General features: G+C 45.8%; 2 protein-coding genes across 4 annotated transcripts in view; one reads left to right on the top strand and one right to left on the bottom strand.

Annotated features, from left to right (window-relative positions):
- kcnc1b (potassium voltage-gated channel, Shaw-related subfamily, member 1b) overlaps nucleotides 1-9,711 on the top strand; it is a 13,354-nt gene extending 3,643 nt beyond the window's left edge. Inside the window, exons 2-4 of the mRNA XM_056598381.1 lie at nucleotides 2,193-3,108; nucleotides 3,878-4,051; nucleotides 8,114-9,711. Of these exons, the coding sequence (XP_056454356.1) occupies nucleotides 2,193-3,108; nucleotides 3,878-4,051; nucleotides 8,114-8,223 (1,200 nt within the window). The 3' untranslated portion in view covers nucleotides 8,224-9,711. The remainder of the gene's footprint in view (nucleotides 1-2,192; nucleotides 3,109-3,877; nucleotides 4,052-8,113) is intronic.
- Nucleotides 7,453-21,435, bottom strand: sergef (secretion regulating guanine nucleotide exchange factor). 3 transcript variants are annotated; one of them, XM_056598376.1, is made up of 11 exons: nucleotides 21,214-21,435; nucleotides 20,864-21,002; nucleotides 20,385-20,537; nucleotides 19,836-19,930; nucleotides 19,648-19,708; nucleotides 19,444-19,557; nucleotides 19,286-19,348; nucleotides 19,022-19,180; nucleotides 18,769-18,935; nucleotides 16,946-16,982; nucleotides 7,453-10,675 (listed from the first exon to the last, which is right to left on the bottom strand). In XM_056598376.1, the coding sequence occupies exons 1-11, from the start codon at nucleotides 21,235-21,237 to the stop codon at nucleotides 10,518-10,520; spliced, it is 1,170 nt and encodes a 389-aa protein (XP_056454351.1). In that variant the 5' UTR covers nucleotides 21,238-21,435; the 3' UTR covers nucleotides 7,453-10,517. The 3 variants fall into 3 exon arrangements, with proteins under 3 accessions (XP_056454351.1, XP_056454353.1, XP_056454352.1); XM_056598378.1 differs by lacking the exon at nucleotides 7,453-10,675 and adding an exon at nucleotides 10,692-14,307 and having other exon boundaries at nucleotides 21,214-21,416; XM_056598377.1 differs by lacking the exon at nucleotides 7,453-10,675 and adding an exon at nucleotides 14,317-15,393 and having other exon boundaries at nucleotides 21,214-21,416.
- Nucleotides 21,436-22,087: the final 652 nt, after the last annotated feature.

The raw sequence follows: 22,087 nt of genomic DNA, 5'->3' as shown, positions 1-22,087 counted from the left end.
GTGTGTGTGTGTGTGTGTGTGTGTGTGTGTGTGCGTGTGTCTGCAAGGGCCCCTTATGGAGTTAGATTCATGCCAAAACCCCGCACACACGCAAAACGTGTTTTGCTCACGCATAACGTGTTTTGCTCACGCATAACGATTCACACGCACACAAAACGTGTTTTACTCACGCAAAATGATTCACACACACGCTCAGTGTGGTTTGCAAATACAAAACATCATTCACAAACTAAAGCATTTTGCTTCAGAAACAAATACAGTATGTTTTACACAAAGTACAAAAAAAAATCCTTCAAGTACACAAAACAATTCTACAAGTACGGAACACGAAAGCTGCGCGTGGATCGGAATGCATTTGCGCACGGATCGGATTGCATTTGCGTGAGGAACAGCAAGGCGGAAAATTAGTGCCAAAAGTCACGTGACAAATAAATGTCCTGTTATTCACACTACACAACAGCAGGTGGCGGTGTTGAGTCAGTTTAAGGCCGCCAGGACGATCTTTTTTCTCCCCAAAATCTTTATTTGATGCCAAAACAGAGTGGCGACACTTCCATTGGACTCACCTGTTGGCCGCTCATTTTGTTCAATTTAATCTCCCAAACTAGCTTTTCTCCGTGTCGTACGATTCCGTGACAAAGGGGCGGCAAGTCGCATAGTTTGGCCGGCATCAAATAAAGATTTTGGGGAGAAAAAAGATCGTCCTGGCGGCCTTAAACTGACTCAACACCGCCACCTGCTGTTGTGTAGTGTGAATAACAGGACATTTATTTGTCACGTGACTTTTGGCACTAATTTTCCGCCTTGCTGTTCCTCACGCAAATGCGATCCGATCCGTGCGCAAATGCATTCCGATCCACGCGCAGCTTTCGTGTTCCGTACTTGTAGAATTGTTTTGTGTACTTGAAGGATTTTTTGTACTTTTTTTGTACTTTGTGTAAAACATACTGTATTTGTTTCTGAAGCAAAATGCTTTAGTTTGTGAATGATGTTTTGCATTTGCAAACCACACTGAGCGTGTGTGTGAATCATTTTGCGTGAGTAAAACACGTTTTGTGTGCGTGTGAATCGTTATGCGTGAGCAAAACACGTTATGCGTGAGCAAAACACGTTTTGCGTGTGTGCGGGGTTTTGGCATGAATCTAACTCCATAGCCCCTGTTTATGTGTGTGTGTGAGTGTGAGCATACAAGCCTCTCACCTCTTCAAGCCCTGACTTGCCCTGGCACGAAGCACTACTTCTCTGGTCGCCTTCCTCCGATCCCATTATGCAATTACAGCATGGATGGAGAGATAACATGTCCTCACTCGCACTCATTAGCCCACAGAGCACCGGTTGGCACGCTGACATGTGAGTTATAGCCACGGAGAAGACCGCCCCCCCATACATCCAAACAAGCTCCTTATTCCAATGGGAGCAGTTGAGAGGAGAGCAGCTCTATGTATGGAGGATGGGTTACTGACTCTTATTCATGAAATATGGAGTTCATGATCAGTTTGTCCATAAATACGCATGATCCATTGATCAGGATACTTATTTCCAACAGCCGACAGTTGAGTCAACAGGCCCTTGAATGGACGCTGCTCTGTGCTCTGTGCTCTGTGCTCTGTGCTCTGTGCGCGCTGCGCTCCTGCTGAGACTCCGATCAGGTCTCTCTGGGAGGTGGGTACGGTCTGTGAGGCAGCGTTTGAACACGGCCTGACCTTGAGTCAGCGCCAGGGAGGAGAGGCTCCTGCTGTAATGACCGCTCACATCCCCTGTGTACAGTGAGCCTTCCGAACCAAGGCTCAGGGCGGGAACATGGACCCAAATAATAAGTGGGCACATGTATACTGAATGGGCAGGGTGTGTGTGTGTGTGTGTGGGGGGGGGGTGTTATGGTAGGAGGGAGTGTGGGGTTACATTGTGTTTCAATGTCATTACCAAAGTAGTCCCCTCATAGTCTCAGATAATGGATTCATCTCAGTGCTTCTTGCTAGGAATCGTTACCAGGCATCTGAGCTTGATTACAGTGTGTGTGTGTGTGTGTGTCTGTGTATGTGTGTATGTGTGTGTGTGTGTGTGGGTGTTACTGTTCTCAGGTTTCTTCATGTTCTTCTCATCTTCTCCCCCCACTCTCCACCCCCCCCCCCCCCCCCCCCCCCCCCCCCCTCCCCCCTCCTCCTCTCTCTCCAACCCCGTCTCCTCCTCAGTGGATTGCTCTGGCCTCGCTCTTCTTCATCCTCGTTTCCATCACCACCTTCTGCCTGGAGACCCACGAGGCCTTCAACCCCATCATCAACCGCACCGAGGTGGAAACGGTGGACAATGTGACGGTGGAGCACATCTACTCCGAGATGGAGACGGTGGCGTTCCTCACCTACATCGAGGGCGTCTGCGTCACCTGGTTCACCTTCGAGTTCCTCATGCGAATAACGTTCTGTCCCAACAAGCTGGACTTCATCCGCAACGCCCTGAACATCATCGACTTCGTGGCCATCGTGCCCTTCTACCTGGAGGTGGGCCTCAGCGGCCTGTCCTCCAAGACGGCCAAGGACGTGCTGGGCTTCCTGCGCGTGGTCCGCTTTGTGCGCATCCTGCGCATCTTCAAGCTGACGCGTCACTTCGTGGGGCTGCGCGTGCTCGGCCACACGCTGCGCGCCAGCACCAACGAGTTCCTGCTGCTCATCATCTTCCTGGCGCTGGGCGTGCTGATCTTCGCCACCATGATCTACTACGCCGAGCGCATCGGCGCCAACCCCAACGACCCCCACGCCAGCAACCACACTCACTTCAAGAACATCCCCATCGGCTTCTGGTGGGCGGTGGTGACCATGACCACGCTGGGCTACGGGGACATGTACCCCCAGACCACCTCCGGCATGCTGGTGGGGGCACTGTGTGCGCTGGCCGGGGTGCTCACCATCGCCATGCCAGTGCCCGTCATTGTCAACAACTTCGGGATGTACTACTCCCTGGCCATGGCCAAGCAGAAGCTGCCCAAGAAGAAGAACAAGCACATCCCGCGGGCCCCACGGCCCGGCTCGCCCGACTACTGTAAGTCCAGCATCAGCTCCCAGCACCAGAGCCCCATCGCCCACGACGACGTCTTTGAGATCAAGTTCCAAGGTAGGACCCTTTGATCAGAGCTCAGAGCTCATGTGGCCCCTCTGTGTGGTGTTGGTGCGGGAGCGCGCCCCGGCGGTCTCCTGGTCTTCTTACGCTAATGGATGAGTCAGGGGTCGGGTTAAACAAATGAACACGTATCTGATGAATCAATGGACAGTGTGATGGCTGGCATCTCTGATGCTGAATGGGAGAACGTAAAGATGGGCCTGAGGATAGCAGCTATTGATTCTGCAGTTCTTAGCGCAGTGACTCACTCACCCTGCCTCTTAAGGCCCACGGCTGGACCCGCTATCCTTGGAATACATCACATGTATTCCAAGGATAGCGGAATACATGTACACAACGCAACAATCGTGCAGAGGGCATTAAAAACACATTACTGTGGGTTTACTTTCACATTCGGTGTATTGTCATTGGAGATGAAAGATATATATATCACTGGCAGCATAGTGAGTACGCTTTATACACACATCGAGCATAACATGGTGTCATGACTTATGAGGCAGCTAAATGAAATACCGCTGCTATGTCTTTCCACATGTACACTTGGTATGGTAGACCATGGTATTTTGGAGTGCATTGTCAATAATTATATAAGACGCTCAGCCTCTCGACTCAAGACAATCCCCGCACTGGAGGGATGGATCTGTTTTGGCTCGAACTAGCAAGCATCCGGTTCCAAGTCAACCTGCTCTACCTCCTGAGCCGAGCCGACCCCCAACGAGTCCTGTTTGTGTCTGTTCCTCCGCGCCTCCCCCCGGCCCCCCAGAGTCCAAGCTGAACGGCGAGGCGGCCGACGCGGCTCTGGCAGACGAGGACTGCCCCCACATCGACCAGGCCGTCTCCCCCGAGGAGACCTTCAACCCCAGCGACGGCGAGCGGCCCTGCTACCTGGTGCCCAAGGCGGAGCGGCCCAGCCACGCCGGGGGCAAAGGGAGGAGGGGTACGTACAGTAACAGCCAATCACAGGCCACCGTAAGGCACTGACACCATAGACGGGATGCTGCTCCCTTTCGCCCTTCTCTCTCTCTCTCTCTCTCTCTCTCTCTCTCTCTCTCTCTCTCTCTCTCTCTCTCTCTCTCTCTCTCTCTCTCTCTCTCCCTCTCTCTCTTGCATGTTCCCTCTCTCATCTTGGCGAGGCATCTCACCTCGATTAATCCCAACAGACACTTACACACGAACACATACACGTGAACACACACATGAACACACATGAACCACAACGTCAAACCTCGGTTTAGCTTTATCCTCTCTCGACTCCCCCGTCCTCCCCTCTCCTCGCATCGGTCGCATGAATACCGTGTCTAACAATTCGCACATATTCCCAGTCTTTAGAACACCCCAAGCCCAAGCACAATCGCCAGAAAGATTAACCAAGGAGTGTTCCCCAGCGACATGATATATTTTTTTAATCCATTCATATTGCTTACCACTATTTATTTATGTAAAAGAGAAGAAAAAGAAACCCAAGAAACAATATTTTCAGAGTTTTATATAAACAACAATGTGTTGTTCTAAACGCCTACGGAGGTATTTGTGTGCTACACGTGGTCAGCGACGTGTGTATGTGTTTGACTCCCCAACCAGGGAATCGTTGCTCTGCTGCATAATGATGCATGTGTGTCTTGGGACGGTGTTATCAGGATGGTTTAGGAGCACAACACACATGGAAACAAAATGGCCGCTTGTCCAGTGGCATCCTTCTAATGACACCAGCAGCACTGCTGACTAAAACCACCTTGTTTACAAGTCAACAGTTTGTAGGTTGAAGGAGAAAAAACAACATTTGGATTAAAAAAAACACGGCGACTCGTTTGCCTTCTAGAAAAGGCTTCAGTGTGAGGTTTGGTATGTCAGCTGTACAGCCCCCCTCCGAACCCATAAGCACACCCATAGCAGCACATTGAAATGTGTATTTTAGTTGAACTTTGATTACATATGTGCAACAAGCACATCTATTTTTGCATACAGAGTGACCCTGCTGTAGGATCTACCCATGCCTCTGGAACTAAAAAAAGAACGAGTGTCAAACTCTGAAACCATCCCAAATACCACCTGGTGCATGCAGTCTGTTTTATTTTATATTTATTTGTTTATTTATTTTTGACTCCTGATGCACTCAAACGCATGGAGACTAACCATCTACATTTATATATATAGAAATACCAAGTCTGTGCTGACCTGTTTACTTTGAGTCAGAACCAAGAAAGCAACAGGTGTAGCCTAATCAAAAGATGAAAGCGCCAGAGCCATTGTGTTCATGGATTCAGCAGCAGCAGCAGCAGCAGCAGCAGCAGCAGCAGCAGCAGCGTTGCGGTGGCAGCCGTGTACTCAGAACGTTCTCTGTTTTCCAACCAAAGGTTATGAAAAGCCTTGGAGTCTTAACAGCATGTCTGGCATGAGCGAGGACGCTTCAGGAGTGTCCTCGGTGTGCGCCCTGCCCTGCAGCCCGCCCTGTCTAATGCAACACTCACATTCTCCCATCCCATCCATTATGTAGCATGGTTGACCCACAGAAACAATGCAGCGGACTCAGGTGTGAGCTTTCATCCCCGCCACACCTCTCCTCAACCTTTTCCCGTCTAAATCGTTTTCTTTGGAAAACCTTCGTTCTTGCACCTTTTTTTCAACCGCCACCTCCATCCAGTAACTCTGTATCCGACCCTTGCTAGAGTTCCCCCCAATTGGCCCTTTTCCTTGGGTGTCATCCCAACCTCGACTTATAAAGACATAAAGAGTCATCGTGCCACTCTGCATGGGTCATTTCAGTAGAGTCTAGACCCCATCTCCTTCTTTGACATCTCTATTCTCTGCCTGATGCTCGGTTGCTTTTGATCTCTCGCTGTCTCAGCCTGTAACCCTTCAGATCTCATCTGCTAATTGAAACACTTGTGAAAGAAAACGATTTCATAAGATGTGACACCCCCTCATTTTGCTTATTTATATATATCTATATATATATACATATATATGCTGAACAATAACAATATGTGGCTTTGAAAACGTATCTGAGGGATACTTTTGCCAGCTGTTAAGGGAACTTCTCCAAAGTGCTTTGTATGTTGCAAAGTAGAGACGTTTTTATTCCATGAGTGCAAAAAAAACCAAGACAAGAACTGCTATTAAATGAGTGGCAATCCAAATTTATGAACACGATGTTCTTGATGTAAGATGCAAAATGAAAATGATGGCAATTACTGATACTAGTGATGAATAATATAATGTCAACAGAGGAACATCTGTCCGTTTGCATGAACCGCATGATATGTTGCTCCAGAAGCTCACTGTATTGCAGTAACTGTATGGAAAAAAAACTTTTTTAAATTTGTTTTCATTCAAAGGAGTATCTTCATTTTATGCATTTTGAAACAGCTTTACAAAAGAGACTCAATCAAAGCAGAAGATTTTTATGTAGCTACCATCCTTTGCCTTTCCCCCAAATATTATACAAATTGAATGTGTATATTTTGACTGGGGCTTCAACAAAAAAAATAGCCACATTGAACATGTTTTATCATAAAGCTAACTGGCGCTGTTATGAGCGTCACTCACTCACTCACTTTAAGACAGTATTACAAACCAGCCACGAGAAACACTGCGCTCATTGCAGTGACTTCTCTCAATTGAAACAATGTTTGACCATTACATTTGTGCTGTGCCTTCATATATTGGAAGGACATACGAGTTGTTGAACGAATGTAGGAGGGAAAGCATGAGTGCCCACATTGTAGCATCAACATATTCAATCTTGTGCTCATAACAGTGCAATGAGTGCTTTATTGCATGTGGTGCAATCACACATACATATCCTCTGACAGTTTGATCAAAATAATTAATCCCATGGATGTCACAAGGGTAGGTTTTAAGTTGAGGTCTATGAACCGATTATATCTGGATTGACAGGGAGGGTTGTGTTCCTAAGCAAAGCAGCCAGTAGGAGAGATGGAGCCTGGAACTCTATAGAGCCAACAATGACACCAACCATAATATTGACCTGAAATATTATGTCTCCTAAAGGGTATATTTGACCGCTGTGTTGATCCCAAGCATCAATACGTCACATACAGACATTTGATAACACCCCATTATATATGCACACGTCTTTTCTGGCACTTTAACAAGTTGTAAGATGACACATAAAAAATGTTAACGACTATAATATAGCTTGAGTAAATCATAAAATATCTCATTCTGTTTGAGCATTGTTTTTACATTCATGAGTTTTGTCTATTGCTGTGGTAATTAATGGACATAAAAAAATGATCTTGTGAAGATTTTATGTAATGAGATGCAGGTGAACTCAATGCAATTTAAGGTTAAACAATAATAAAAAGAATACAATTAATTAGGGGATGTGAACTCTTTGGAAAAAGTTAATGCATGTATTTTACATTTATGCAACAGTATTGAAAGAAAAAAAAGATATGTAAATACAAGTTCCATGCATGAAATAAATTTTGTACACAACGGGTGTTTTAGAATGTGTTTTTATTCAACAGCACAAGGGTACACTTCGGCTCGCTAAACCAGTGGGAGCTGGTTTCTCCTCACGGTTGGCCAGTGTCCGCCATTAACCATTAACCCAACTAACGCCACGGTGCAGCTCCAGGGAGTGGCAGAGTGTGTGTGTGTGTGTGTGGGGGGGGCGTGAGAGCATGAGCGCACACTAACGCATGAACCACCAGACCTCTCGGTAGCTCCACCTGTAGAACAGCATGAGCAGCATGTGGACCGCCCTGTGTACCGTAGACCTCCGCACACAGACGGCCACGCGTTGGTCTGAGGCCTACAGCATGGGGAGGACATGGTAAACCCCACGTTTACCATGAGAGACCAACGCCAGTATGCTCCCCTCGCCGCGACCAACGGGCTGGTCGTCCATCCCTCCACCCTCTCCACCCGCTCCGTCACCCCCATCAAATGTCGCTATTCAAACGTTCATCGGTGTAATAATTTATTTTGTGTTGTTTTGTTTTTATTGTTTCATTTGTTTATATGTTTATAGAGACCCACCGAGCGCCACGGAGCAGACCAGCAACAGAATCAGTTTGTGTAATGAACCATGGTGTACCGACCACTATGTGTATGACCCATAACAGCCCAGCCCCTACCTAATACAGCTCTAGTGTGGGACTGTGTGTGTGTGTGTGTGTGTGTGTGTGTGTGTGTGTGTGTGTGTGTGTGTGTGTGTGTGTGTGTGTGTGTGTCTCAGTATTTGGATAAGGGGTGTAACATTGACAACCTGTACATCCCAAACTCAGCATAGATGTAGCAGAGAGTTTTGTTGTCAAGCCTTACGTAGATCAGTATCTGTGACTGGTTACTGTGTTGTAACTTTGTGTGCCATTTTTGGTGTGTGCCAGTGCTGTATATTTCTATATCTGCTTTTGTGTGCTGAAGTTGTGTATACCAATGTTTTGCGTGATCATCAACTATATGTGTGCATCTTCAGGCAAAAAAGAAAATGAAGCTTAACAATGTACAGTTGCTCAGTGTTCATCACCCTAGAATACCAGTCACTTCATGGCCGCCTGAAAGTAGAAAACAAGAAATTAACTTGCACTTTTTTTGTTATATTCAAATATGCTTTTTTGCACTAGTGAACTTTCACATCTTAATCCGTTGGTTGGGCATTGAATAGGTATAATAGAAATAGAGGTTGTACTTAATCTAATTAAATAATAGCAGTATTTGTGAGGCAGTAAAATGGAGTGATTTTAATATTGGTATTCTTACATGACCTAATATGCTGTTTGTTTAGCAAATATACATTCAACATGAATTAGATGTTGACATTTTAACATTCTTGTCTATTTCAGACGACAATAACAGTTACTGCCATTGTAATTATTATACATAACCTTTTTTTAACCGACAATCGTGTGAAATTGGCCTGTTTTGCTCTTTATGCACTCCCATTTGATCAACAACAAAAACAATTGCAGAATATAAATACATTGGAGAAGTGCCTCTGTTTTTCAAAACCCTTCCACTTGAAAAACACGACTAACTGAAGATTTTTTAAATATGTACTGATTTATAAACCATTCACTCATATCATCGCTGAAACACTACAAATGGCCTACCCAATGGGCAAACAAGCCTACACGGAGACCCCGATTTGCCTTCAATATCCAAAGGACATATCAACACCGACACACACACACACTGTAAGCTAACTCGTAGCTCGTGCCTTTGAAAGAGCTACTCGATTGGTCATGGACCAACGTTTCAATCAAACCACTGCAACACACTGCCAACATCCCAGAATAAGATCAGTATGCAAACAGGAATCACATATGTGGGCGTGCCACTGAGAGCCAGTGCAGGGAGGGAGCTGGTAACCGACCAATACTGCGGAGGACAAGGAGAAAAACCGTGGCAACGGGTCATTGATGAGGTTGATCTCTCTAGCGGTGGCTGACTAATGTGTGCCGTTTAGAGGAACGTCAGACTGTTTGTTTCCAGAGCACCGTGCTTTTTGAAGTTAGTTAAGGTGGTGTTTAAGTGCTCGTTTCAATCAGTTTGTTGTTAAGGGTTTCTCTTGTGACTTTTTCTGACCAATGAAATTTCAGGCTTGTACAATAAATAGTGAAAAATAAAAACTACACCGACGTCATCCTTTTTCAACAAGTGTTGACTTAACTCTCTTGAACCACTCCGGGAAGCAAATAATAAATTGGCATTTTCATAAATTTGAAATTGAACTCAATGGTGAAAATGCTTTCAACAATATTGCACATGTAAAAATGCAAGACATGCAAGATAAAATGTTTACTACAAACATAAACCACTCCATATGATGGAGGGCCTTTCGACCGACAGTCATCATATCCATCAAATGTGACGAGGGCTAATGACAGCTGGCAGGCCCAGAGAAAGCACAGCGCCTACAGTCAGTCTATACATTGGCAGTAAATCACCATGGCCATGAGAGTCCCAGTACAGAGGGTGGACCACCACTAGATTGACTGCGGTTGACACTGAAGATCACCGCAATAAAACATGGACCCTCTCCCACCTCTGCTCAACCTCCCCCCCAACCATTCATAACTGCCCTGCTCAATTGGAGAAGATGAATATGGCAGGCCAACAATGAGAAGGGGTGTGGGGGGGGGCATATGAACGGCCAAAGCCGCCCTCTCCCATCACATCCATCAAACTGAAAGGATGATATAAGGGACATAATGGTCCATTCCACACCTCACATAATGCCCCCTCCAGCTGAACCAGTGAGTGTTTATGCTGTGTGAGACTTCCCACACAAAAAGGCCTTTGCAGCAGGTCAACCTTATCGAGCACAGTGTTGCAAAGTTACTTTGGAGTCGTTTGTTTTGTGCCATTAACGTCTCTCTGATGGGCTCCATGTTCGATAATCGCACACGGCCAGCTTCAGATTACCGCGGCCATCACCGTTCCATCGCGCACAGGGCCAAAGAGTGGCCCGCTCCACAGCCAATCACAACGGGCCTGAGAGCGGAGACGGGCTGCGGCCGGGGGAGATCCGTCAGTGAGCCGTCGCCACACATCCCGTGTTCGTTCCAGCCCCAGCAGAAGAGACGGTTCCCTGAGAAGCAGACAGAGTGTTGGTTAGCCAGGAGTCTGAGGTTTGGCTTCTAAACTGTGAGCCCGGACAAAAATACACAACAATCATTAGCCTATAACCTGTAACAACCTGTTTCAATCCAGCTGCTTTGAATCAAACAGAGCGCCCCTCTCACTATGCACAGCGCTGACACCGGCCCAGTAACGGAGCTCTCCATGTTCTCAGCTGGTGAGCTTGTTAGTGGGTGTGGTCAGGTCTGCATCACTGAGGAGACACGTGCCATGGCAACACAGTTACCTAATAGGCTGCATCGCCATGGCAACAGAAGGGAGCCTGCTTTCTCAAGGGTAACACATCTTCAAGTTATCCTTGTTGCACAGTTGTGCCCTTTTAAATTGGTGCATTTCTTTTTCCACGTTTCTGAATTTTTCTTGGTTTCCGGTTCTTTCTATAAGATCAAGGGCTGGTTCTATAAGATAATGGTATAGCGATGGCTTTAGGGCTGCCAACCAACGCATATGTTTTCTGCAGAAACCACCAAGATGTCACGCCAGCAGCTTATGTCAACGTGAATTACTGCCAGCCATTTTCTATGCATTACACAAACATTGGTTTATTCTGTACCTAAAGGGTGAGGCAGAGAAAGGGTTCAGTTAACATCCTGATTACTATCATCAATGACACGCATTGAAATCTCTCGTCAGTAAGAAAAAAATAAGTGTTTGAAAGGCTTAATTCATGGACACGCTGACTGGAATACAGCACATTGGTGTTTCCATGGCAACGCAGAGCCTGCACAAATGCTCCTCGCACAACAAAGCGGTGTGACAAAGAAAGAAAAGAAGCTCAGAGAAGATCCAAGGCCATCGCCGGGTAAACAAGACAGAAGCCACAGCTGATCACTGCGGACACCATGAAACCAGCATCAGTTTAAATAAAGTGAGTATTGTTTAACATTTGTGGGCTCAGCCGTTCCTCCTTAAGGCTTCAGTATGGGTAATCTAAACGTATAAGAGATGCGGATACCCAGCGGAAAAACAGCGGATACCCGGGGCCTGTATCGGCTGAGCTGCAGAGCCTAGCGCCGCGCACCGTCTGATCTCAGCATGCCTCTCGCACCGCGTGACGCCAGCCCACTCTGCGCCGGGCGGCGGCGGCGGAGACAACTCTCTCAGGTGTAAATTGGCAGAGGGGCGGAGGGCTGGCAGCAACAGATAGCCCTCGGCTGCCTCACGCCCTCACCCCTCGCCCCCTGCTCCCCGCTTCCCTCGCCTGTCCTACTTCAGCACCAGGAATAGCAGCACTCTTCTCTCAGCCCTCCAACCCGGTTCTGATGCCTTTTCTATTTATTTAGCACATTGGTTTTCAAAGTGCGGCCCGCAGAGGCGGAGGCAGACTTTGTGTACATCCGGGGGTTAGCCCAGAGCGGGGTCTGGGGGTCCTCCCTCAGAAAAATTTGAATTTCTAAAATGCGATTTCCTGCATTCTAGTCCATTTTAGGGTGACCCGCTGGACATTGGCAAATCCTAAATCTCTTCTAATTCATAGCCTACATTTTCAGTTGCAGAGCCTGCTCAAGACAATACTATTTAATGGAAAGAAACAATAACCACTTAACTATTGACTTCTAGAGAATTTTATGTTAACTACAATGGGAACATTTAGACTTATAATTTGAGACTAACTTTCAATAGATTCAAAGTGCCTTGTCAAGGTAATTGCCATTTTTATTTTTTATTTAAAAAGAAAAAGGAAGAGACTGAAAGGTTTCTCCCATAACGCAATTCTATTTAATGGAAAGAAAACATTACAAATGCAAAGTATTGTGAAACAAGATTAACAACATCATTAGGCCTACTCACTCACTAAAATATCAGTGCATTATCATTTTAATTTTTTTGAATTTAAAATAATAATGATAATGCACTGAAGTATTATACATGTGCACACAAATAAGTACTACATTGTTTTAGAGGATTGTCCGCATCTATCACTCTGTTGGAACTCATTTAAAAAGGGGTCAAAGTTTAATGAACGTGGATTTGGACGCAAGCTGAAAGTAAACAAGACAGTCGCCTCGTGCCCACTGCACCGTCAGTCAACGGACGTGGGAAGGCGTGGCTGACGGATGGGGGAGTAGTCTTTGCAGAGGCATCCGTCAGCCAATCAAATCGCTTCGCCGGGTTCTTCCCGCTTCTTCCTGCTTGTTGCGAGGCAAGATGACCCGCTTTCCCGCTTTCCAGTATCTTCAGAGCCCGAGTCGTGTCACAGTGCTTAAATTTGCATACGCGATCTGATTGGATGACGGAACCGTCGCTGCCGAAAAACTTGGAACATTTTTCAACTTTCTGACGGTGGCGAACGCTCCAACTGAACGGACGGATCCACAATGCATTGCGCGTCCGTCCCCATTCAAAGTCAATGGGCAACGGTCAACTGACGGAGGTAGTGGGCACGGGGCCAGCCACTCATCGTCTGTAACATCGTTAACATGTTGGCTGCTGGTCAAACAGCGAATGCAGCAACGCGATATCTGTACATTTCTTGTCTAAATCGTTAATAAAGTTTGAGCTTAAAATAACCGATATGTCAGACATGGATATTTTGTACCTCTTCATGATATTCAGTGGACCTCACCATTTAATTTAAGGTAACATTCGGTAACACACAACACTGTACAATATCGGCTGAGACAGAATCACAATCAGAAAAACGGATTTCTGACATTTTAAACAACACTGGTAATCTATTTTGTGTGAAAGGAGTAATTATCATAGCAGCCTAGCTAGCCGATGCAGGCTATTTAGCACTAGCACCACTGCTCCCGGCCAGCGCACATCAAGGTAATTTTTCATTGACCTGAAACATTTGACAGGTCATTGGCAGGGGCTGCAGCTGCTACCGTATCCCTGGATGTTGGTTTAGAAAAATAATTACTAATGTCCATGGTAATGTTTGTTACACACCCTGAGGCTACTTTAACAAGACTGCTGAGAGACGTGAATGTTTAGAAAACGTCACGGTTTCCTTGCAACCATTCTAAACAACCAAACGAGAGATGGCATTTTTCCATTGCTTCCATGTGTTGTTTCTTTCAAAATTAAAATAAATCACTTTCAAGAGGTGAAAAAGAGGCTTTTGACGCGAGATTCAGAGCTTCAGTCCCAAAAGCCACCCCCAAGCTCCGCCCATGCCGCGGGCCAATGGCGGCCCGCAGAAACCTTCCTCACTGGACCTCACTCTCAGAGGTCCACGTGCAATGTTTTTTTTCACCACTGGGATGCTGACGGCGTTTCCCGCCAGATTTTTTTTCCTTTGGTGGCCCTCAGTCAAATTTTGGGTTCCTAATTTGGCCCTCAGCTGTCCAAACTTTGAGAACCCCTGATTTAGCATGAGGCCAACAGGATGTTGGGAGGAAGGGAGCGCACACACGGTTCACACAGATTCTCCTCTGATTGGACCCGGAGCTCGGCTGAATGGAAGGAAGCGGCGCAGGCACGGAGCGGTGCGTCTCCTGGGGATGGCCATTATGAAGCACGAGCAGGGATCGTATCAGTGATTGTCCTCAAGATAAAAATAAAACAGGTCCCAGTCCAGTGGGGACACAGGTCACAGCAGACAGCAGAGTGGGCCCACAGGTGTTGTACCTGCAGCTGGTGTCATACAAGAGAGGCTTTCAAATACCTCCAAAGCCAGCCGGACTTAAGGAGGTTTTCCTGGGTTGACATTGATGTGGAGAACGAGGTCAGTGTTGAAACTTTAATGAACATGAAAAAATAGGAATAGTGCTTCAGAAAATGCTAATCTCAAACAAACCGATTTTTTTAGGTGGATATAGAATTTGTTCAAACCTGATCTGGTAAAATGGTGAGAATAATTACAATTTACTTGTGTAGAAATGTCTGATGCCCAACGGCTCAAAGTGGTCAGTTTGTGTGACTGCTTTCCAAAAACTCGATTGGAAAACAACGTGCCTGTAAATGTGTGTGTGGTTGATTTTTCTTTTCACGGGCATGTGCAGATAATTGCCTCAGTCTAAGATACCAATCTTCTTCTCTGATGTAAATTACTTCTTGAAACATAGCCCAGCGAGCAAGAGGCTGACCTCCAGGATAGAGGCTCCAGGATTAGTGTTCCCTCTGGTGTTGTAGCGGTAAGTATAAAACGCTGCTTCACCCCAGGCTTTACGTTTGGTCGCTGGATACAGAGAGCCACAAGCTATTCAAAGAACGCCTTGTTCCAAGCCAAACACCAGCCGTTTCTTACATCAGCACCTCCTTAACAATCCTGAAAATCTTTAATGAGGGGTTTGGACTTTGTCTGAGATCATCAGTATCATCCTGAAGGGGTAGTTCGGAGTATTGGACATAGGGCCTGATTCCCAAGTTAGTGTTGTTTATCATTGGAGACAGTTTGACACATTTCAGTCCTTCCAGTTGCAGAGTTTGCTCGTGCTAGGCTAGCGCACAGCATGTGCACGAGATTGATATAAGGCTTTAATAACGGTTAATAATAACGGCAAGCTTGTAGCAGTACTATACGGTCATGGCGGGGATTGCAATGGAAAACAAGAAGAGGAGGGCTTCAACTTTACAGACTACGAGCTGGAGGCATTAGTTGTGGCGGTGGACGAAAGGAGAAGTCTTTTATTCAGCAAATTTTCCCAGAATTTAACGTCGCAGATCAAAGGAAACAGATGGCAAGAGGTGTCGGACGCTGTCTCCGCGGTTTGTGGGGTACTTATGACGGTGGACAGCATAAAGAAAAAGTGGAAAATGTAACACGTCATTATGCGGTCTCAGTAGCCTTTCAGTCATCACGTTTCTGTTGTTATGTTCGTCCTCGTCTTCATTGTTACACAGCAGACCCACTAGCAGTGCTGCTGCCATTTTTTTCAGTTATTTTGAATTTAGGACAGGGTGTATGGCCACCTAACTTAGGGAGCCTAACTTAAGAAATTCCTAACTTAGGATAGTTCTGTAATGATTAAATTCCTATCTTAAGATAAGATAGGATTTCTTCCTAAGTTAAGTTAGGAAACCTCCTTCTGTAATATTAAAACCCCTAAATGCCTTCCTATCTCAAGATAGGATAGGATTTCAGAGTTAGGAAGTTTCTGTAATGAGGCCCCAGGCCCTATGTCCAAAATTCCGAACTACCCCTTTAAGATGTATTGAGCAGCGGAAGGCAAACTAATCAATGACACACAAGACCAGGGGCCGGTTGCATCAACTGGGCGTAACTAAGCCTGGTCGTAACTGCTAAGTAGGTCTTAGTTACGACCTGGCGTTAGAATGGAACTAACGCCGGTTGCACCAACGGGACTTACGCCTGGTCTTAACTACGCCCGGTCTTAGCCATGCGCGGCCATGTGAATGTTCCATGGTATGCGCATATCACCGCGTTGCTAGGATACCTCGTGACAACAGCTGTTTACTATTTTATTTGACATGCTGTTGGACACCGAAATAAATAATTCATTCGTTCACTCATTGTCATTCATCAATTGTGTTAATGCCTAACAATAAAACACTGCAAACGAATATAATTAAAATATGTATTTGTAATGTCTGGTTTACGACGAGCAGGCATTTAGACGGGAATGTTTCTGTAGGAGAGATTTGTTTAATGTGTCGGCCTGTATAAAATATATAAACATAGTTAAAACAACATTCACAACTGATTATAAGTTGAGAACGGACTAATCGGCCAGCGATATCTTCCCGACAGGCAGTCGATCTGTGAACACTGATCATATCGCCGGCTGTGCTTTGAAATGCAGTTTAGCGAAGCGTTGCAAGGATGGTGGTAATGCTGCATTGGATTGGATGTAATTGCTATAGAAACAGCCTGGAATTTCAACTCTACGCCTGCCCCTGACCAGGCGTAGGATTTACGCCTGGTCTTAGTGAAAAGAACGCTAAGCCCAGTTGGTGCAACCGGCGTAACGGTTAGGTTGGACTTAGAACGCCAAGTTACGACCAGGCGTAGTTACGACCAGGCTTACGCCCAGTTGGTGCAACCGGCCCAAGAGCCCTTTAGTTTTTTTCACCTAAGCAATCTGTCTCCAGGTAGAGGGATGGAAAACAAAACAAAGTGCAAAAATAACTGCAATAAGGCCATGACTGCATTCTTTTTCCATACATCAGATGCACTTAAATCCTGGAAAATGTCCATGACAATTAATACCAATTTGAAGTACATTTATTTTGTAGCCAAGATAGATGTTGCAACACTCAAAATGGATATTGGCAAAGCGCACATTGTTCATTTGTGAGACATTGCACTTACCTACAATGGCCAGATTGTGCTCAGACCCACAAGCAATCTGCAGAGACAATAAGGTTTGGGTGATAAGTAACACAATACAGAACCAAATTGCAAGCAGCACCATTCAAGATATTCAAAAATGATCCATCGCTTTTAGCTCTACCACAAATCTGCCCAACATCTCATCTGAAACTCACTGCTCAGCAACAGCTGTTCCATCTGACGCTGAGGGCTGTATCAGCTGAACGAACCCCCTTCAACACACACTGCTTGTTTACAACGCGCCAGTCTGAACGCTGCCTTCAAAGTTAATTAAATGAGCATTGTGGCTGAGCAGTGGCCAAGTGCTATATAAATATATAGATAAAGGATCTATGATTCAAGCGTTTTCTTCCAAGGGTGATGCAGCCGGCCGCTGTATCACACTCCAAATAAACATGGGTTTCTAAACCATGAGTGGACCAGACATGATAACCAAGGCCCTCTTCATTGTCCTTGTAGGAAATATGTTTTTTCTAGATTCTGACAGTGGGCGTTTAGGAGTGCATATCGTGGTACGAGGGCGTTGGGCAAGGAGATTCATGGTGCACTCGGACTAGTCCATCTTCTTTCATGCTTTATGTGCGCAAGGCAGCTCCGCTACCTTACACGCACCAGTGATCTGTGAACAGGGCCAGCGTTGTGTCCTGGCTCATCCCTGACATCCTCTTTAAAGGCAGTAAACTCCCAACAGCCCAATGCAGCTCACACCACAGGTCCACAGCAACACTCCCCTGGGCCTTTCACTCATAATGGGGAGAGGGGAGGGGAGAGGCCATTCACTAGGGGGGGCCGGGGGTAAGGGGACAATTTGCTCGGTGCTATGTGCAATCCCCATCATACGGGTTAGTACATCACTGAGGAGCCATTTGAGCCTACAGCTTAGAGAGACGCCTCACTCTTCAACCTCAGGTTTCTACAGCCGTCGGTGTCTGCTGCCCTCTGGTGGCTTGCATGAACTGCACTCATGAAAGGCTGCAGAATAGGCCCATCGCATCCCAGACTCTTGTGTGCTTTGGTTTTATTAGTTGAGTGCTGCACGCAGTGCTCAACTATTGTTCTTCATACGTTTTATTCTTTCTTTCTTTATTATTCCCTACAAACTTTGGGACCTATCTCCTTCCTCAAATTTTCACCTAGAGACTCCTCCATCCTAACCCTTTTAAAATATTCAGAATAGCTTGGAATCGCGTGCTTCTTTACAGGTTTTGTTGTCAGTGTTGCCAGATTGGGCGGTTATTGAGCTACTTTTAATCACGCACCGGCTCTCTATTCAGTCACACACACACACACACACACACACACACACACACACACACACACACACACACACACACACACACACACACACACACACACACACACACACACACACACACACACTTTCAGATTCTTCAGTTCAATTCATTTTACATTTCTGCAATTTTAGCAATGCTTTGCGCTTTTCATTCAGCGGTAACTTTAATTGTTTCCAACCATTTACTTTTTCTTAAATGGTGTGCATGTTTACATTGTTTACTTCATTTAGACTTTTGAACTTTTGTTCAAATCCCTTCACTTGATTCAAGCCATTTAACGTTTATTTATGTCTTAATCCATGTGGCTTTATTAAAAAATATTTTCAACCTCACTGTGTACTACAGCACTCACCGCATTTTCTGCAGGAAATGCAATTTCTAGTTTTCTACTGCTGTTCTAATGCTTTAAAGCTGTGTGCTATTATCTCACATTAGGACCTCTCTGTCCAGGAACTTTATTCTGATGATAATGAGTATGTAGATCACACTTAAAAGGGTCACATATACCTGTTCGGCCCCATAAAGGGCGTCAACCTTCCCAGGAAACGAGACCTCCTTGACGTCCTCTACTACTGGAGAGTCATCTGACTGCAGTACTGCACTGTGATTGGTTGGTTCTGTTCTTCCAAGCTGTCCATAATTCCCTCTTCCCCATGTGAACACTTTTCCACTCTCTGAAAGAAAGTCACCAGAACACCATTTATTTCACAGACAAACTAAATCTAAATGATGAAAAACATTTGTTTTATTTTGGCCACACCTGTTTTGGCCACAAGGTGAGTCCAGCCGCTCCACACGTGAGTGGCAGCCTCTCCGTCCAATAGTGAGCGGTTGAGAAGAGCAGGAAAGGTTGAAAAGCAGTCGTTTGTAGTTAGCTGTCCATATTTATTACTGCCCCACAGAAACACATCACCTCCACCTACACAGCACAACACCATGAATTTCTTAATGGTTCCGAGTAGGATATAGAATGAATTATAACACGGTCACTAGGGTGCGACGATCGTTGTATACAAGCCTTTACCTGTAAGGCAAACGCAGTGGGCAGATCCAGCAGCTACTGTACGTGCGGTCACATGATCAAAACCTTGAGAAACCAGCACATGCTTTGGTTACATGATTACATGGGTACAGAAAATTATATACTTATTTTAGATTCTGATCAAACCAAGTTTAAATTACCCGGTACACGCACGGGCACCCGGGAGTTAAAGTGCAGCGGGACTGAGTTTGGGCCTACTGCTCTCCTGGCGTGGGTCAACAGACCTAACCCCCACTGGTACACACAGCCGCTGTCTGGGGGCAGGAAGTACGGGCAAAGAGTCAGGAAATAACGCCTGGTCAAACTAATTCTAGGTGTGACTGAAGGGGTGCAGGGGAGCTCACCGGTGACAGCGAGTGCATGTCGAAGTCCTGCTGCCACACTGACCACCGGCTCGCCAAGGCTCTGTGGACATTCAGATGCCATACGTGTCATATAATGACTTGATGTTGGCCCGGTTACCCGTTATTATTCAATGCATTTGTTTAAACAACTTGAGTTGAGTTAACATCAGGCTTGCCATGCAATTTACCTCAACGCGAACTGGCTCTGCAGAGTGGGTGCTTGTTTTGGCCACACCCAGTTGCCCAAAAGCGTTGGATCCACATGTCAGGACCTGGCCACAATCTATTAACACAAAAGAACATCAAGAAAACAGCTCCGAATGTCATTCCTGGACACTGGATATTGCATTTAGTACTAAACATTCCTGTTCATTGGACCTAGTTGGTAACCCATGCCATGTTCTGCGCTAAGAGCCATCACTGTTTAAGGCTGCAGTGTGTACGATTAAGTGGGGTCTAGCGGTGAGGTTGACATCAACGTCAATGCTATCCCGGGCTGGTTAACAGGGTTACAGAAGGGTTACAGGGTTACTTGTTAACAGGTCACATGCAGTGATAATCCCCCAATCCCCACCTTGGATTTATCACATACATTTAAAGGAACACTCCACCCATTTGCATTAAGCTTGCATTGTTAGAAACCCAGTCATGAAATGGATGAATGGTCATGCAAGTGCTGTTATAATAAAGTAGGCCTACTGTATAAGTTCCGTCATTCATATAAAACGAGGGCTCACCGGTTAGAAAAAGGGTAAAATCCCAACCACAGGACACATTGACGACCCTCTGCTTGAGGGCGGGGCCGGGGTGGAGAGTGGAGAGGTCTGACGTGTGGCCCAGCCCCAGCTGCCCCCTGTGGTTCTGCCCACACGACCACACCTCCCCATCCTCTGGAATCACAACACTGTATTACGCCACAACACGTGGCCTAAACATCTACCAACAGCGAGGGACACATTTAAATCAGGTTTAAATCAAGAGCGTAAAGATAAAGGTCACACACACATATATATTCAGTACACACACACACACACACACACACACACACACACACACACACACACACACACACACACACACACACACACACACACACACACACACACACACACACACACACACACACACACACACACACACACACACACACACACACACACACACACACACACACACACACACACACACACACACACACACACACACACACACACACCTGTGATAGCCACCGTGTGGCCGCCTCCTCCCCGCAGGACCCGGAGCGGCACGGAGGGCATAGCACCCGGACCTAGCCGCCGAGGATCAGACAGGTCCTCCGCGTCGCCCCTTCCCAGCTGTCCGTAGCTGTTGGCTCCCTGGCCGTATGATGACACAGAGGGTGATAATAATAGTAATCACCATTACTTTGGTAGAGCTTCTGGACGCAACGCTGGCACAAAGCTCTCCTCATGGAGAGATACTGCGTCATTATTTTAACACTACACGGCTGAGCCAACTGTTTAATTTATGTTATTTTTATATTGCTATGCATTGTTATTATTTCTAATTTCAGCTAGTTCAACTTACCCACGCGTACAAACAAAACTCCATGTTACGTATCTGTTTCCATGGGTTACCCAGTAGAATACATGTGCCACACTGCTGTAAAGCACTTCCTGTTTTCTGAATGAGTGACACTGTCGTAAAGCAATTCCTGTTGCCGAGTGTGCGCTGCAAAGACGCTTTGGTCGCTCATAAAAAATCGCTGCGAATATTTCTGTTCGCTTTTGTCGCTCATGACGTACAATTCTATTTTGCATACGCATTTAAAGGAGCCGTATGCTTTTGGTACAGACACCCATATCAAAAAGTGAACTCCCATACACTTTGGCCATATTGCAGAGACGGTTTTGCTTGTTGGATAAAGTGCTTCGACAGCAAGTAGGACAGTGATTACCCTCCAATATATATATGTATCAAAAAAATATCCTAAAATGTAATTACCGAGAACAAAAAAACGTTGCGTGCTGTAGTAGGCTAGTTAAAATATGTTTCACTGATATGCATCTGCAAATCATGATCTGCACTCATTCGTCAAACAAATTGACATTGGCCCACATGGCTAATTTGCATAGGAGGACAGGACTGGCTGGCTCCGCAATGCAAATAATATGTAGGTCTCTCTCTAGGCCTATATCTATCCATCTATCAACGTGTGTAGTTTTAATGTGATGTATTTTGTGTATGTGCAGTCAGACTTGTCTCCCTTGTTCTATGGTCTTGTAGGCTACAGTCCTGTGTGAGCAGAATCACCTTAATGAATTCCCTACGATTTGTGTCGTTTGGTATTAATAAAGACTTGACTAGGCTATCTATCTATCTAGACTATTTAATTTAAAATGATTCACCTCAGGCTCCGTGAATAGTGGGGAATAGCGGGAATAGAGGGATAAAAGACAAG

The sequence above is a fragment of the Gadus chalcogrammus genome, chromosome 9 (assembly GCF_026213295.1).
Source record: "Gadus chalcogrammus isolate NIFS_2021 chromosome 9, NIFS_Gcha_1.0, whole genome shotgun sequence".
Taxonomy (NCBI): Eukaryota; Metazoa; Chordata; class Actinopteri; order Gadiformes; family Gadidae; genus Gadus; species Gadus chalcogrammus.
The sequence above is the reverse complement of the archived record's forward strand: the minus strand, read 5'-3'. Positions and strand labels throughout refer to the sequence as shown.